The sequence below is a fragment of the Rhinolophus ferrumequinum genome, chromosome 25 (assembly GCF_004115265.2).
Source record: "Rhinolophus ferrumequinum isolate MPI-CBG mRhiFer1 chromosome 25, mRhiFer1_v1.p, whole genome shotgun sequence".
NCBI classification, from domain to species: domain Eukaryota; kingdom Metazoa; phylum Chordata; class Mammalia; order Chiroptera; family Rhinolophidae; genus Rhinolophus; species Rhinolophus ferrumequinum.
The window spans coordinates 23875521-23893651 of NC_046308.1; the positions used below are offsets into that span (position 1 = coordinate 23875521).

General features: G+C 36.6%; 1 protein-coding gene across 4 annotated transcripts in view; it reads right to left on the bottom strand.

Moving 5' to 3' along the window:
- The window catches only part of CLTCL1 (clathrin heavy chain like 1), a 90897-nt gene that overhangs the window by 59155 nt on the left and 13611 nt on the right, over positions 1–18131 (bottom strand). For all 4 annotated transcript variants that reach the window (XM_033097514.1, XM_033097516.1, XM_033097515.1 and 1 more), the window contains exons 2-3: positions 12382–12589; positions 3638–3906 (exon numbers count right to left, since the gene is read on the bottom strand). In XM_033097514.1, coding sequence (XP_032953405.1) covers positions 3638–3906; positions 12382–12589 — 477 coding nt within the window. The remainder of the gene's footprint in view (positions 1–3637; positions 3907–12381; positions 12590–18131) is intronic.

Genomic DNA, 18131 nt, shown 5'->3' on the forward strand with positions numbered 1-18131 from the left:
AGAGTAGTTAAATCAGGAGGATGATTATGGACTAATTTTGAAAATTTGTTTTCTGAAATTTATAAATAGCAAAAATGTATTTCATAAAAACCAGTGAGACTAATATCTTTTATAAAACATAGAAGTTACATTTTCAAACAAAGAATGTCAACACATTTATATCCAATGTCAAATGCTCAAAAAGCTAAGTAAATGGAACCAGAAAGCATCACAGTTCAAGCTCCTAGAATTCAACATTCAAACCATCATTTCTGCCATATAAACCCCCATGCAATCTGTGGGTAAATTCGGATCTTTAGTCAATTCCCCACCTATCCATATCTCCTTTAAAGGGGAATACAAAGGCTTTAACGTTTTTCTTTTTAAAGACTTTTTCTATTGTACTTTTCTATTGCACAGACTTATGTTAAAGTTACTTCATAAAATACCAATTCATGCTACAACATGGATGAATTTTGAAAACATGCAGAGTGAAGGAAACTAGTCACAAAATGATTCCACATATGAAATATCCAGAATAGGGAAATCTAGAGAGAGAGAAAATAGACTAATGGTTGCCAAGGGTTGAAAGTAGGGAGAAACAGGGGAGTGCAAATAAAGATACTCATGAAAGAGGACTTCCAGAACTGCTTTAGAAAGTGGCAAGAATGATGGGACAAGTGTGTTCAAAGTGAGGGGAGTATTTTGAGGGGGATTAATGGCAATGTGTCATTTACTGTAATAATTTTTTTTTTTTTTGGACTTTACTGGGGAACAGTGTGTACTTCCAGGACTTTTTTTTTTTTTTTCCAAGTCAAGTTGTTGTCCTTTCAATCTTAGTTGTGGAGGATGCCATTCAGCTTCAAGTTGTTGTCCTTTCAGTCTTAGTTGTGGAGGGTGCAGCTCAGTTCCAGGTCCAGTTGCCATTGCTAGTTGCAAAGGGCACAGCCCACCATCCCTTGCGGGAGTCGAATCGGCAGCCTTGTGGTTGAGAGGACGCGCTCCAACCAACTGAGCCATCTGAGAGCTCAGCGGCAGCTCAGCTCAAGGAGCCGTGTTCAATCTTAGTTGCAGGGGGCGCTGCCCACCATCCCTTGCAGGACTCGAGGAATTGAACTGGCAACCTTGTGGTTGAGAGCCCGCGCTCCAACCAACTGAGCCATCTAGGAGGAAGCTCAGCTAAAGGTGCTGTGTTCAAATCTTAGTTGCAGGGGGCAGAGCCCACCATCCTTTGCGGGACTCGAGGAGTTGAACCGGCAAACTTGTGGTTGAGAGCCTAGTGGCCTATGTGGGAATCGAACTGGCAGTCTTCAGAGTTAGGAGCACGGAGCTCTAACCGCCTGAGCCACCGGGCCAGCCCCTGTAATAATTTTTTTTATATTTAAACATTCACCGTACTTTTTGATCATAGGTTGTAAGTACTCTAGTAAAACTGGAGAAAAGGTTTTCAAGAAAAGTATTAGAGGCAGGCAATAAATGTCGAATTAACTCCAGTCTAGTTTTATGAGTTTCAGCTTAAAACTTTATTTCTGTCCAACCTCTCAGACATCTTCATTTCTGGGGGAACAAACACATTTCCAGAGCAGATTCAGAACAAAGATCCAGCTTCACAGAATAAATAGGGACCTCAAAAGCAAAAAATTTTCTGGGCAATAAAGGGAAGAGTGATAAAGACTATACTGTGAGTAATTTCCTTTTTTGGTTGAGGGTCCTGTAACTTTAGAGATCTCTTTCCGAAGGCAACATAAAGGCTCAAACAAGCTTAGCTTTCCCACTGAATCTTCACAGGCTGTGAGAGAGTGCTCTTCCAGTTTCCCTGCAGGCTTCACAAAGATAGAGTGAATCAATTCCTTCTTTTCACGCCCACACTACCTTGAAAACTTACCATTATAACATCTGGCTCAGAGATTGACCTGTGTTGGTGACCCTCACAGGTTTTCTCAGCATATTTAAGACTCCTCCCCCTCACATCACAAACATTCCCGTCCTCATTTCCATTAGCAACACCCGAACTGTCTGCAACCTCTGCCTACCACAAAGGCCAGCAGCATTCATCCTTTCAGAGGGTAGCCAAAGGTAGACAGGAAAGAGGTGGTAAGAGATGATATAGCACAGAAAATGTCCTGGGTATAAAATTATTCCTTTCATGTAAGCCTTGGCAATCAGACCCAAACAAGCTCTGTTATGGGTGGTATCATTATAATGTTCTTTCACGTGTAGAAACAATAGGAATGTCCATTATCCCAATTTGATGTGAGGTTTCCTGCAAATACACTGTCACTCAAACTTAACCCTAAGCCCTGACAAATAAGAAATAACTAGGGCTAAATGGAAGCTTTGGGCCTGTCATTGAAAGGCTCTGTGACTCTAACAAGTCCCTTCAATTACATTAAAGAATTCCCAGATCACCTGGGAAGACAAACTTGTTGGTACATTACAGAAGCTGACGCTACTTCAACTCTCCCTCATCTACGTCCCATCCTGAGACAAATGCCATTATCATCTAACTCTCCTCTCCCGGACAGATGCAGTCCATCACCAAGTTCTAGCTATTTCACCTCTAAAATCTGAAGTCTTGCCTCTTCTCTTCCTCTCCAATGCCACTGCCTCCATATAAATCACATAGGGTTCACTTCTCCTGGGCGTTGCAGAGTGTGAGAGACTCCCAAAGTAGAGAGAAGTACTCCTTCCATGTTTGCTCATGCTTCACCTTTCTCATACATGTCTTTACTCCAGAACACCCTATATGGCTTTATTCCTGTATCTGCCTGTCAACCAGCCTCCCAGCCTGCAGTCTTCATGGTGGTCCATCCTCAACATCACTGATAGCATTATTTCTACCCCACCACACTGCTGAGAAGCAAAATGAATTGTATCATTCTCACTTTAAAATCTGCTGCAGAACTCCCACTGCCTGCAGAACAGAGCCTGTGGCTCAGTCTTGCCCCTACCTGCCTCTTATGCATTCTACAGGTACCAGACACCCAGAAAGAGCCATTCCCTTCCATTTCCACTGCTTTGCACAGTTTCCTTCCAAAGTTTATTTTTATAGCTGGCATAATGCAATTTAGAGATCCCCGCTATTGTGAGCCCTCCCTGACTTAAGGTATTCTTTTCAAACATTTGACAATTCTCTAAGTACTAGAATTTGGCAGTCACACCTTCCCCAATAGGCTATGGAAAAACCATTCAACAGCCAGGATCAGTTAACAAAGATCTAAGGCCAAAAATCCTGTAGTCCTCAAGTACCTGGTGATTGGATTAGCCACCAGAAATGAAAACAGGAAGCATGGCAGAAAATTACTGCTTTCATTATAAAAGGACATGAATCAGTAACATTCCATTAAAGCCCTTAAAATAGAGCTCCAAAACTACTTCCTTAATCCTATGGGTTCTAAGTGGCTCTACAAAATTCCTCACTTCTCAAAACTGTGTCAGAAATAGTTTCTAAAATGAATATCAGTAACCTGATGGAATATAGCAGTTAATGGGCCAAAGTTGAATTAAAATTCTTCTATGATTAAAAGTTTGGATTTCTTTGCAACCTCTACTTCTTTCAGTCCTGGGCCTATGTCTTCTGCCTTACACCCTATACCGACTCTAGTACCAGGCCTCTGTGCTCCATCAGACCAGCCCCTGAAGGCAGCCGAAAGCTTACCTGAGCTGAGATGCCGATGAGGAGCAGCCACTTCTGGTTCTCATCAGTTCGGTAGTGGATCATCTGGCACCCTGCCAGACTGGCATGTCGCTCAAACATCTTCACGGGTTGGGAGTCACCTTCCATGCTCCAGTGGTAGACGGTGGTCTCAGTTACCAGAGCAACAGTATTCACAGACACCCATTTCCAGAAAATCACCTCTTCTGCCATCGTATGAGATTTCATTTTACTCTTCATCTCAATATTAAAGATTTGAAGCGTCTTCCCAGCTAGTATTTGATGTGATGAAGATTAGAGAAAGATAAATTAAAAAGCTGCAAGACAAATTCTTACCCTCTTAATTCTGAATCCTTTTAATATTACTTTAAATTTTACTACTTATAGCTAATATAAGCTATAATATAAACACTCACATAAAAGTATGTGAGTGTTTATAGGCTATACGAATAAAATCAGAAATTAGTTCTATTGAAGCAATTATCAAGAGAATCAGTTTTAGATTGGTTTCTTCCAGTTTTAAAATACTTCTCTGCTTTGTGAGGGGTGTAAATGTCTAACTATTACACTGTCTTGTACACCTGAAACGAATAAAAGAAATAAAAAAAATTTTCTCGGTAAGTCAGCAAAAACATAAGACATTCTTCCACTGTTTGGTATCTCCAACCTTCAGAAAAGAATACAACCATCCCTCCAAATTAAACTAACTTCTCCACATAACAGGGTTATTTTGTCTAAAGTTCTAGATCAATGCTGTCAAATAGAATTTTCTATAACGCTGGAAATGGTCTGTATTTGCACTGTTCATTACAGTAGACACTAGCTATCTACATGTGGCTTTTCAGCATTTGAAATGTATCCATTAAGATACATTTCAGGAATTGAATTTTTACTTTTATTTAACTTAATTTAAATTTAAACAGCCTCATGTGGCTAGTGCCTCGTAGACAAAAGGCTTTGACATTAATCATCTAGGAAGAAACTCATATTGTTTCCACCTTTGATAAAAAGCTGAGTTCTGACCTTGGCATCTATACAAACCTTAGAGCTAAAGTGAAATACTGCTTCCCCCTAAGATCAGGACCAAGGCAAGGATTATTTCTCTGACCACTTCTATTTGGCATTGTACTGGCTATACTCGCCAATGCAATAAGGCAAGAAAAGTAAAAGGCATAAAGACCAAAAAGAGAAGTAAAACTGTCTTTATTGGTCGGCCAGATGGCTCAGCTGGTTAGAGAGCAGTGTTCTTAACAACAAGGTTGCCGGTTCGATTCCCACATGGGCCACTGTGAGCTGTGCCCTCCGCAACTAGATTGAAAAACAACGACTTGACTTGGAGCTGAGCTTCGCCCCCCACAACTAGATTGAAAAATGACTTGATTGGAGCTGAGCTTCGCCCCCTACAACTAGACTGAAAACAACGACTTGACATGGAGCTGATGGGTCCTGGGAAAACACACTGTTCCCCAATAGTCCCCCAAAAAAATTTTAAAAAATGTGTTGTTAACCAATGTTACTGTTACAATAAATTCATTTCACTACACAATTTCTTTTATTTATAAAAAGTTCTATAATAGCCTTTCTAAAGTTTTATTAGAAACATTCATCCTATACATATCTATGAAAACTCACACTATGTGAAAGGCAGTATGCCAGGAACTGTGGATAGAACAATGTGCAAGATACAGTTGTATCTTCTAGAGAGGGAGAGACAGTGAGTGATACATTATGATAAACACTAAAATAGGGTTATTTCAAAGTGATGTGAGGGTATTAAAAAGGAAATATCTAACTCCCACAGGCAAACTAACTTGCGTTGATTTTTCAAAGGACATGGGCTACATTTTACCCTCACCTATAATCCCTGTATATGCCTTTGCCCACCTGCAAGTTATGTCAGAATTGTCCAAAGCCAACCTTCCCCACTGCCAGAATGTCTCTAACATCCTCCCTACTGCTGCAACAAAGCAAGAAAAGTAAAGATTCATCAGAATCTTGGAGGTAGTGGTGGAGTAGATTCCAGGCATACATAAAATTTTAAAAATATAAAAGGAGCTTCCAAATCTTTTCTCTTTCTTTAACAACAGAAGTTAATCTTGTTTTTCTTTTTAAAAATAATACAGTCTTGCTATATTGCCATGTGCATCTAGTGGGGTCCTGTGGCATAGAGTAGGCGGTGGGAAAGGAGAGAAGATGATGTGAGATCAGAGAATTCCTGTGGAAATAGTTCCAGACATTTTTCTTTTTAAATTATTTTCAATATTATTTTTAAATTAAATTTAATGGGGTGACATTGGTTAAATTAATTATATAGGTTTCAAGTGTTCAATTTGATAATACATCATCTGTATATTGCACTGTGTTTACCACGCAAAGTCAAATCTTCTGTAATCATATATTTGACCCCCCCCTTTTACTCTTCTCTACCTCCCCCCTCCCTCTCCTCTCTCCCTCTGGTAACCACTAAATTGTTATCTGTGTCTATGAGTTTTTGCTTGTACGTCTTGTTTGTTTGTTGCTTTCAGTTTTATATCCTACATGAGTGAAATCATATGGTTCTTGACTTTTCCTGTCTCACTTCGCTTAGCATGATAATCTCAAGATCAATCCATTTTGTCACAAATGGCAGTATTTCATCTTTTCTTATGGCTGAGTAACAGTCCATTGCATATGTACCACATCTTCTTTATCCAATCATCTACTGAAGGACACTTTGGTTGTTTCCATGTCTTGGTCACTGTGAATAATGCTGCAATGAACATAGGGGTATATATATCTTTACGAATAAATGTTTTCAATTTTTTTGGGTAGATAACCAGAAGAGGGATTGCTGGGTCATAGGGTAATTCTATTCTTAATTTTTTGAGGCACCTCCATACTGTTTTCCATAGTGGCTGTCCAATTTACATTCCCAGCAACAGTGTATAAGGGTTCCTTTACCTCCGCAACCTCTCCAACACTTGCTATTGTCTTGTTGATAATAGCCATTCTAACAGGTGTGAGGTGGTATCTCATTGTGTTTTGACTTGCATTTCCCTAATAGCTAATGAAGTTAAGCATCTTTTCATATATCTGTTGGTTGTTTGTTTGTCTTCTTGGGAGAAGTACCTGTTCAGGTTCTCTGCCCATTTTTCAATTGGGCTGTTTATTTTTGTTGTTGTTGAGTTGTATGAATTCTTTATATATTTTGAGTATTAGCCCTTTACCGGAGGTGTTGTTTGCAAATACCTTCTCCCATTTGGCTGGTTGCCTCTTTGTTTTGCCAAAGGTTTCTTTTGCTTTACAGAAGATTTTTATCAGCACCACGCTGGAACCAACTGAGCTAACCGGCCACCCCTTGCATAAGATTTTTGGTTTGATATAGTCCCATTCATTTATGTTTGCTTTTATTTTCCTTGCCTTTGAGATCAAATTCATAAAAACCTCTCTAAGATCAAGTTCCATAAGTTTAGTACCTACGTTTTCTTCTATGCAATTTATTGTTTCAGGTCTTATATGTACGTCTTTGATCTATTTTGAGTTAATTTGTGTGTATGGTGACAAACAGCAGTCTAGTTTCATTCTTTTGCACGTGGCTTTCCAATTTTCCCAGCACCATTTACTGAAGAGGCTATCTTTTTTTCATTGTATGCTTTTGGCTCCATTGTCGAAAACTGTTTGCCCACATATATGTGGGCTTATTTCTAGGCTCTCAATTCTGTCCATTGGTCTGTGTGTCTGTTTTTTTCTGCCAATGCCATGCTGTTTTGATTATTGTCACTTTGTAGAATAATTTGAAGTCAGGGAGTGTGATAACTCTGGCTTTGTTCTTTTTTTCTCTGGATTGCTTTGACTATGTGGGGTCTTTTGTGATTCCATACAAAAAACCTGATGATTTTTTTTTTGTTCTATTTCTTTAAAAAATGCCTATGGGATTTTGATTCCAGGGGATTGCATTAAATCTGTATATTGCTTTGGGTAATATGGCCATTTTAACTCTGTAGATTCTTCCAATCCCTGAACACAGAATATCTTTCCATTTCTTTGTGTCTTCAATTTCTTTTAATAATGTCTTGTAGTTTTCAGTGTATACGCCCTTAACATCCTTTGGTAAGTTTATTCCTAGGTATTTTACTTTTTTTGTTGCAAAAGGAATTTTTTTCATTTTTTTCCTGAAATGTCATTATTGATATATAGGAACGCAATGGATTTTTGTACATTGATTTTGTACCCTGCAACTTTACTGTATTTGTTTATTTTTCCTAATAGTTCTTTGGTGGAGTCTTTAGGGTTTTCTATATAAAGAATCATGTCATCTGCAAAAAGTGACAATTTGACTTCTTCATTTCCAATTTGGATGACTTTTACTTCTTTCTATTGACTGACTGCTCTGGCTAGGACTTCCAACACTATGTTGAAAAACAGTGGTGAGAGAAAGCACCCTTGTCTTGTTCCTGATCTTAGAAGAAAAGCTTTTTAGCTGAGGTTGGGGATTTGACACATATGGCCTTTATTATGTTGAGGTACTTTCCTTCTATACCCATTTTAATAAGTGTTTTAATCATAAATGAATGCTGTATCTTGTCAAATGCTTTTTCTGCATCTATTTATATGATCATATGAATTTTACCCTTTACTTTATGTGGTATATCACATTGATTGCTTTGTGTATGCTGAACCATACTTGTGCTCCTGGAATGAACCCCACTTGATCGTGATGTATAATCTTTTTAATGTATTCGATTTGCTGCTAGTTTATTTAGGGTTTCTGCATCTGTATTTATCAGAGATAGTGGTCTGTAGTTTTCTTTTTTTGTTATCCTTACCAGATTTTGGTATTAAGGTAATGTGGCCTCATAAAATGAGTTGGGAAGTACTGCCTCTACTTCAATCTTCTGGAAGGGTTTGAGAGGACAGGTATTAAATCATCTTTAAATGTTTGGTATAATTCCCTAGTGAAGACATCTGGTCCTGGACTTTTATTTTTTGGGAGGTTTTTGATGATTATTTCATTTTCCTTACTATTGATTGGTCCATTTAGATTTGCCAGTTCTTCATGATTCAGTCTATGAAAATTATATATTTCTAAGAACTTGTCCATTTCTGCCTTAAGAAACTAGAAAAATAAAGGCATACCAAACCCAAAGCAACAAAAACATATAAATCGGTCAAGCAAAAAACAAGGAAAATAACAGAAAAATAATAGAGAAAAATAAATGAAACAAAAAGTTGGCTTTTTGAAACAATCAAGGAAATTTACTTAATTAGACTGATCACAAATAAAAGAGAAGATACAAATTACCAAAATCGGGAATGGAAAAGAGGACATCACTGGTGATCCTAAAGAAATTAAAAGGCTTATGGGTGAATATTATGAACAATTTTATGCCAACATGTTAGAAGACTTATATGACTTGGATAAAGTCCTAGAAAGGTAAATTACCGAAACTGACACAACAAGAAACAGAAAATATGAACAGATTCGTAGCATGTAAAGACGTTGAATTCGTTAATTCAAAATCTTCCCACAAAGAAAAGTCCAAGCCCAGGAGGCTTTCACTGTTGAATTCTATGAAATACACAAAGAAGATAGAAATAAAAAAATCTTTCACAAACTCTTTCAGAAAATAGAAGACCACTTCCCACCTCATTCTATAAGACCACTTCCCACCTCATTCTACTAATATTCTATTAATTTACTTACAAAGTGAGACAAACACATCACAAGAAAGAAACCATATCATAAAAATTAGACAACTTCTTTAAATATTAGTGAACTAAATCCAACAACATAGAAAAACAATTATACTCATGTCCAAGAAGGATTCATCCCAGAAATGTAAGCTTAGTTTCATATCCAAAAATCAGTTCATGCAATGTATTATGTTTAAAAAGACAAAAACCATGTGATAGTCTCAATAAATGCAGAAAAAGCATTTGACAAAATCCAACACCTCTTCATGATAAAAATTCTAAACAAAGTAGAAATATAAGGGAACTTAACTTAATAATTCATCTACCCCAAACCCACAGCTAACATCCCATTCAATGGTGAAGGACGAAATTCTTTCCCTTAAGATCAGAAACAAGTCAAGATGTCCATTCTGGCCACTTCTATTCAACAACATACTGGATATTCTATCCAATGCAATGTTGAAGCAAACAGAATACAGATTAGAAAAAAATGTAAAACTGTGTATATGCAGATATCCATGACATACAGTATATAAAAAAATCCATGAAAAAGTCTAAGAATTAATAAGTTTACCAAGTGTATAGGATACAAATATATGAAAACCAATTATATTTCTATATACTGGCAAATCCAAAAATGAAATCAATAAAACAATTCTGTACATAATAATATCAAAACATAATAAAAGACTTGGGAATAAATTTAACAAAAGAAGTTCAGTACTTGTACATTGAAAGTATAAAACATAACTGAAACAAATTAAAGAATTCAATAAATGGAAAGACGTTCCATGTTGAATAACTAGAAGACTCAATAATGGCAAGATGGAAATTCTTACCAAATTGATTGATAAATTCAATACAATCCCTACCAAAATTCCAATAGTCCTTTTGTAGAAATTGACAAATTGATCCTAAAATGTATGTGGAAATTTAAATGACCTAGTTTAAAATAGTTTCAAAAGAAAGAGAGAGGAGAGAGGGAGGGATAAAAAGAGAGAGAGAGAGAGTCAAAGAGAGAAATAAAGCAAGAAAAATATAGAGAAAGACAAAAAACCTTCTGCCCTTACCTCACATCATACACAAAAATTAATTCAAAATGGACCACAGACCTAAATGTGAGAATTAAAACTATAAAACCACTGGAAGAAAATATAGAAAATTGGCATGACCTTGGGTTAGGCTAAGTACTCTTAGATAGGACTCCAAAAGCATGATCCATTAAAGAACAAAATTGACAAATTGGACTTAATCAAAATTAAACTTTTTTTGCCCTTCAAAAGATACCATTAGGAAAATAAAAAGACAAGCTACTAACTGGGAGAAAATATATATAAATCACATAACTGATAAATGATTTATATCCAGAATACATAAAGAACTCTTAAAATTCCATAATTAAACAAATAAGCCAATTAAGAAATGAACAACAAATTTAAATAGACATGTCTCCAAAAAGATATATGAATGGCTAATAAGTAAATGCAAAGATCCCTAACCCAGATCTAGACCATTAGGCATTAGAGAAATACAATTAAAAATCACAATGAGATACTAGTATATAACCACTGGAATTGCTATAATAATATCAAGTGTTGACAACATTAAGCGGATGTGGAAAAACCAGAATCCTTAAACATTACTGGTGGGAATGTAAAATGGTGCGGCCACTTTGGAAAAGTTTGGTAGTGTCTTAAAAAGTTAAACAGATTTACCATATGATCCAGCAATTCCACTCCTAGGTATTTACTCCCCCAAAACGAAAATACATATCCACACAAAGGCTTATATGGGCAAGTGTTCATAGCAGCATTATTCATAATAGCCAAAAATTGGAACCAATCCAAATGTCCATCAACTGGTGAATGCAGAAACAAAATGTGATAGTCATGGAGCCATACAATGGAATATTACTCAACAATAAAAAGGAATTAAAAAACAAACAGAAAAACAATAAAAAGGAACCAACTACTGACACAAGCTACAATGTGGATGAACCTCAAACACTATGCTACGTGAAAAAACTCAAAAATAAAAGACTATATATTGTATGATTCCGTTTATTTGAAATGTCCAGAAAAAGCAAATCTATAGAGGCCAAAAGAATATTAGTAGCTGCCTAGGGCTAGTGGTGGGAGTGGGAGCATGACTGCAAACAGGAATAAAGGAACTTTTTGGGGTAGTAGAAATGTTCTAAAACCAGAGAGCATGGTGATGGTTTCACAACTAGATAAATTTACTAAAAATAATTGAACTGTACACTTAGAATGGTGGATATTATGGCATGTAAAATTTCCTGAATCAAGTAAAGAAAGAAAAAAAGACTGAACCAGAAGTTAAAGTATAGGATGGGGTACCTTTTAGTTTCGAAAAGCCTGGGGTCACAGAGGAAATTTCCTCTAGCTTGAAAATTGTCAAGTTGTTCTTAGATTGGTTAAAAATAACTTGTTTTACATGATGCACAAAATACTTAGCCTCACAAAAAGAAAAAAACTAAAAAAAAGGACCAATCTCCTGAAGGAATCAACCTCAGGTCAGGTTCAAGTCTGCAAGGTGAACAGTATGTCACCACAAGGGGGCGCCATCCCACCACCTCTTCCTTCCCCACCTGAGCCAAGAACAGCTAGGCTGGCACTGCATTAGCTTACACTCAATCTATCTCTAAAAATAAAAGGGAAAAGATAATGTTTGTAAAAAGAAACACACATGAATACTCAAAGGGCAATGTTTCACAATAAAAATAGGAATATCATACTCGGGCCAGTAATGCAAGCAGTCAGCAAACTTTTTCTATAAAAGGACCTATAAGATCTCTGTCACATTATTTGCCTGTTCTGTTTTTATGACTCTTTCAAAATATAAAAACCATCCTTAGATGCTAGAGTTATATAAAAACAGGCAGTTTGCTGGTCACTCAGGTAGAGTATTAATTTTAGCTTTTGCTAAAATGTTTGGAATTAAGATTAATAATATTGATACTTTTCTGTAAGTTTACTGACACTTGTCCAATATTTAAAGTAACAAAGCATGTAAAGTGATTTGAAATTCCTTTCTAAAAAGACTGTCAGGCTTACCTTTCAGAGCTATCACTTTAGAGGCTGGGTTCATGATTGCGCTTTCTGCGGAGATGGGCCGTCTGATCGGCGCCATTGGATTGCTCAGGTCAATAATCACGACCTGCACCTGCTCGCCAACTTTCTCTCGGACACATATAAACTTGTCAGATTCCATGGTCAGTGTGCTGAATCCAATGTTGGCTGGATTAATTCCCAAGTTTTGGAGCTAAACAGAAAAGAAACATTTGATTACAGTAAGTTTTTCCTCTCAGAAATAGATTAGATCTAACCCATTATTTAGCAAAGTCTAGCAGAAGAAGGAGAAAAATTTAAACAAGTTCAGAAAAGAAGTTAACATTAAGTGAATAATCAAGGCAGTTGCTGACTTGCCTTTCTGTTTTTAACAGGTACAGACAATGCATCCACAGTGGGCTGTGAGTCAGTTCCCAAGGAGCTTACAGTCCCTCAGGGCTGATAAATTCTTATCACAAAAATAAAGATAATACCAGAGAGAAGTAAGGATGCCATGAGTGATACAGGCAGGAAGAGACCAGCTGGGAGGGGGTGGCAGATCCTACAAAAGAACACCTCACAGATAAGCCCACAGCTGAGAAGCGCCTCGGCAAGAAGGCGGTCTTAGAGAGTGAAGGTGGAGACAGAGTGGGGAAACAAGGAAACACAAAACTGGTTTCTACAAAAACAGGCAATAACAAAGAACTAGACAAGAGTTTTTGCTTAAAATATTTCTTTACATATCATAAAGTCTATTTAAATGTGATATAAATGAATTTCTAAGTCAGTTTGAACACTTCTTGGCAAGTCCAAGGTTAATAAAAAGTCAACAGGTCTGATACATCTTTGAATGGATTGCTTCTGCTTGTGTAAACTGAAATCAGGCACCTTTCTCCAAAGCCCATTTTGTACATAGTACCTGGCTTCAATTAAGACCTATTAATGATGTAAGCTTCAATGAAAAACTCTGGGAAAACACATACTCAAGAAATTCATATCGCCTCTATGAGGAACCATGTTTATTTCTATAAAATTCCCCTACACAAGCCTACCTACAAGGTACCTTTATTTCTAAACGTTATTTTGCTCAATCCAAAACCAACTGCATTGAGTTGAACCTTTAACATCTGTTACCTTGTATAGGTTTACACTTACAACAGAGATCAGAGACCACTTGTTAAAAATAACCAATTCCCTTTGGAAGGAGCGTAAATGAGGCCGTTAGTATAATTCATTCTGCTAGTATAATTCTTTATTCTACTGTTCTTTCCCTCATTATAGACATGAACTCTTCAAAAGTGGGAATTGTATCTTATTTGTCTTTTGTAGTACAGAGTCTAGCACATATTGGATATTCCAGCGGCTGAGTGGAACAGGCTGCAGGATTATAAATATATCACCTATCTGATTATGCTATGCACAATTTACACTTGTACAAAACAAAGCTTTTAGGTTAAGAAACCTTTCCAAAGCCACAAAGCTCATTAATGATGGAGCTATTGTGAATGGAGCCTGAGCACTGAACTATGACACTGAGTTGTTTGAAGTTCGTATTTCATTTTAACACAAAAGGGATGAACTAAGTGGTAATTACCTTCCCAAGTAAGTCCACCAAAACAAACCAAAACATATATAACAGCAACAAAACAAAACACTACTTCATAATTGTAGTGAAGGAATTAAAAAACGAAAACAAAAAAACCTACCCGTTAACAATGCCATTAACACAAGAAAAGTCCCTTCTCATTGCAGCCTCGGGTTACAGGACAGAAAATAACGCTAACAGCAGGCAGTGCTCAGAGGGGGCACACGTGCCAGTGTCTCCAGCCATGGCCACGCTGGAGTACTACTCCAGGGACTTGCCAGAGAGAAACTGTGACCCTAGAGTATTAAGTAAAGAAAGTTCTTATCTCCTATAGGAGATAAGAACTTCTGCATAAAAAAGTAATTTCGGCTGAAATTAAGTCAAAAAGAAGTCTTCTCCCTTCTAAAGGAATATCCAACCATTAGGCCTTCAACCTCCAATTTATATTAATTGTACCCCAGAGATACAAACAATGAGCTTTAAAGACTTCTTCCACAAAGAAGTCAAAAGCAGTAGGCCAGATGCTGATATGACAGAAAGGAAGTTTCTGCTCAAGTACGCGGCATTCCCCAGTTCTTTGGGTCATCCCCCGAGTTCTACTGTTCTTTTCAGTTACTCTGAAGAGGTCATCTTTATTCGCAACTCTGAAAAACACAATTTTATAATTTTTATACTTTTCCAAGTTTGGAAGACTACATACCAGACTTACCATTGGTTATTTCTAAGGCATGGGAACACCTCCACTTTTCACTGCTTATGTGAGACCATCAATGTTGTCTGAATAAATACATGATTATTTGTAATTCTCTTGTAATTTGTAAGAAGACACACAAAAAATAATATTCTTTCTAGTGGATTTAGCTACTTATCAATGAAAAAGTTGAACCTTTTGGTCAAGATTAAGGGAGGATAGAGAGTTAGTATTTAATGGAGACAGAGTTTAGTTTGGGAAGATGAAAGAGTTCTGTAGATGGTGATGGTTGCACAACAATGTAAATGTACTTAAGGCCACTGAACTGTTGTACGCTTAGAAATGGCTAAAATGGCAAATTTTATTTTTGGTATATTTTACCACACCAATAAATAAATAAATGAAAGGAAGATTTAAAAAGTTAATTATATATACACTGGCTGTGATGAGGTTGGACTAAAGACTAAAATCAATCACACACAATCAGGGAAAATACATTCAACCACCAGGCATTTTAAACACACTGAGCTTTTTATAACAAGTCTTCATTTTCTATAAACACCCTGCCTGTTTGTCACCCCAACAACCCTTTCTCCATCACAAGGAACATCCATACACTTGTATATTATGTTATTGTTAATTGTGGAGAAATGATTCAATATGAATTTTTAAAATTAAAATAACAAATTAAGTGAAGAATCTAGCTAGAAAAAGCACAAACTGATTTTCTTTCAACAAATAAATATCAAGTACCCACTATGTGCTAGGTTTTTGGTCTAATAGATAATAAGGCAGATAAGATTCTGCCCCAGCTCACCTTCTAGGAAAGGAAACCAACAAGCTTATTATAAACTGAGATCATTGCTACGACAAAACAAATATAGTGAAGTGAGAGTTCCAGGGGAACAAAGCTATTGCAGATATAATAAAAGGACGTGAAGGAGTCTAAACCATTTCTCACATTCAGGATGATAATTTATAATACATTTAACATATTGATTGTAACCTTCCTGGAATTATCCTTTTTTTTCTCCACAAAGTTTGCTCTGCTTGTATTTATGCCAATGTTTCAGAATTATCAGAAAGCCATCTGAAGTAACAGGTTAAATAAATGCAGTAATGTAGTAAATGAAAGCTCAGACTTTTTCAAAGAGAGTAATTTTTATCCATTCATTTCATAAATAAGTACTGGACACATACTACCCACTATCCACTGTGCTCAAACCATCAGAATAGTAACAGCTAGACACGTAGTCACACCTTCCAGCGCACCCAGACAATATGAAATTGCTGATAGATGAGACACGTGACTAGGGGACAAGGACAAGTTCCATTGTCGGGGGGCAGGGAGAACAGGTAGAAGAACGTTTTCAGGAGACCTACACAGCTTCCCTTTCTATTATGAAATATTACAGGCAGGTAGTAACACGTGAAGAGCGTCCTAACACTTGAGCATCAAACACCCAACTTTGCCAAATCTTTACATTTTGCTAACTTACTTGAACTTTATTATAAATAAAACATTACAGATAATGAAAAGACAACAAAGAATCATTCTCATTAATAAAGAAATGCCAATTAAAATAAGCACACACAATCTTTTTTTCTCTCATCAACTTGGGGAAAATGTTTTTAATGGATTAATAGCTAATGATGGCACAGTGTGGGGAATGGGTATCCACACGGAGTTGAAGCGAGCATTTCATAAGCCATACAGTGTCAACTTTAAATAAGTAGCCTAGGACCCAGACATTTAACTTATATCCTACAAAAATACACACTAGCGTGAGTGCATAAAGATTTCACCCACTTTAGCAGAAAATGGCTTATGACTAAGATATTCTCTGCAGCTTTACCAATAATTGGAATACTTTGTAACTAATAAAAACAGTGAATCTGATGTATATGTAGTGACTTGGAAAGAGGTCTATTACATGGTAGATTAAAAAAAAAAAGATGCAGAGTCTACAGGACCCCTACAGCCCATAAAGTCTAAAACATCTCTTATCTGGATTTGCTTAGATTTCTCTAGTATTACTATATACACTGCCCTAACTGATAGCCTACTATATGCACTGCTTTGCACCTGGCTGTTTACACTCAGTATTTTGTTGTATTGATGTAGCATAATTTAACCCACTTTCCAGTGCTAGTTGGCTTATTCCAATGTTTTGCTATTGTCACTGAACTCTGAAATATATACTGAAATTGGCACATAAACTAGAATATCTACAGAATAAATTTCTAGAAGTAGAATTGTATGGGACAAGGCATATATTTCAAAACCAGCACCAAAAGGGTACACCTATTTTCTATATCCTTGCCAGCCATGTTATCAAACAGCTTGATATGTGATGCTTCAACAGATAAAAAAATTTTAATTTATATTTCTCACCAGTAAAGTCTGAACACCTTTTCATGTTCAAGAGCCATTTGTGTATCTTTTGCCAAAAAAAGTCTCTAAATATTCTTGCCCCTTTTTCAGCTTGACTATTAAATATTAAAGTCTCTTAAACTTGGAAGGAGCTTTCTATATACTCGTATTAATAAAGTTCGGAGAAATCCAGAACTTCAATTCAAAAATCTCTATGCACTCCTATGTTTATTGCAGCACTATACACAATAGCTAAGACATGGAAACAACCAAAATGCCCATCGGTAGATGACTGGATTAAGAAACTGTGGTACATTTATACAATGGAGTATTATGCAGCCATAAGGAAGAAAGAAATCTTACCATTTGCAACAACATGGATGGATCTAGAGAACATTATGTTAAGTGAAATAAGTCAGACAGAGAAAGATAAGTTCCATATGATCTCACTTATTTGCGGATTCTAAAGAAAAGAATAAGTGAATGAACTAATCAGAAACTGTTTGGGAGACAATGAGGAAAAACTGAGGGTTGCTAGATGGGCGGGGGGAGTGGGGGGTGGGGGGGAGGGTGAGGGGATTGGAGGGCAGTCGGTGACCACAGGATGGCCACGGGGTTTGAAAATTAATCTGGGGAACGTAATTTGGTGGTTACCAGAGCGTAAGGGGGTTGGGGGGTGGGGGATGAGGGTGAGGGGGATCAAATGTACGGTGATGGAAGGGGAGCTGACTCTGGGTGGTGAACACACAGTGTGATTTATGGATGATGTGATACAGAATTGCACAACTGAAATCTATGTAATTCTACTAACAATTGTCACCCCAATAAATTAAAAAATAAATAATAAAAAAAAAAATAAAATAAAAAAAATAAATAAATAAAGTTAGCTCTCTGAAATGAGCTGCAAACCTTTTGAGTATGTTTACGCAAAGATTTTATGTCGTATAATTCATTAATCTTGTGCAAGTACACATGTATTCCGGATTTTGTGTCACACTTAGAAAGATCTTTCCCACATTTTCTTCTAAAACTATACTTTCTTTTTTATGTTTGAGTTCCAGATCTACTGGGAATTTATTTTGGCATTAAGGTTCCAGCTTCTACCT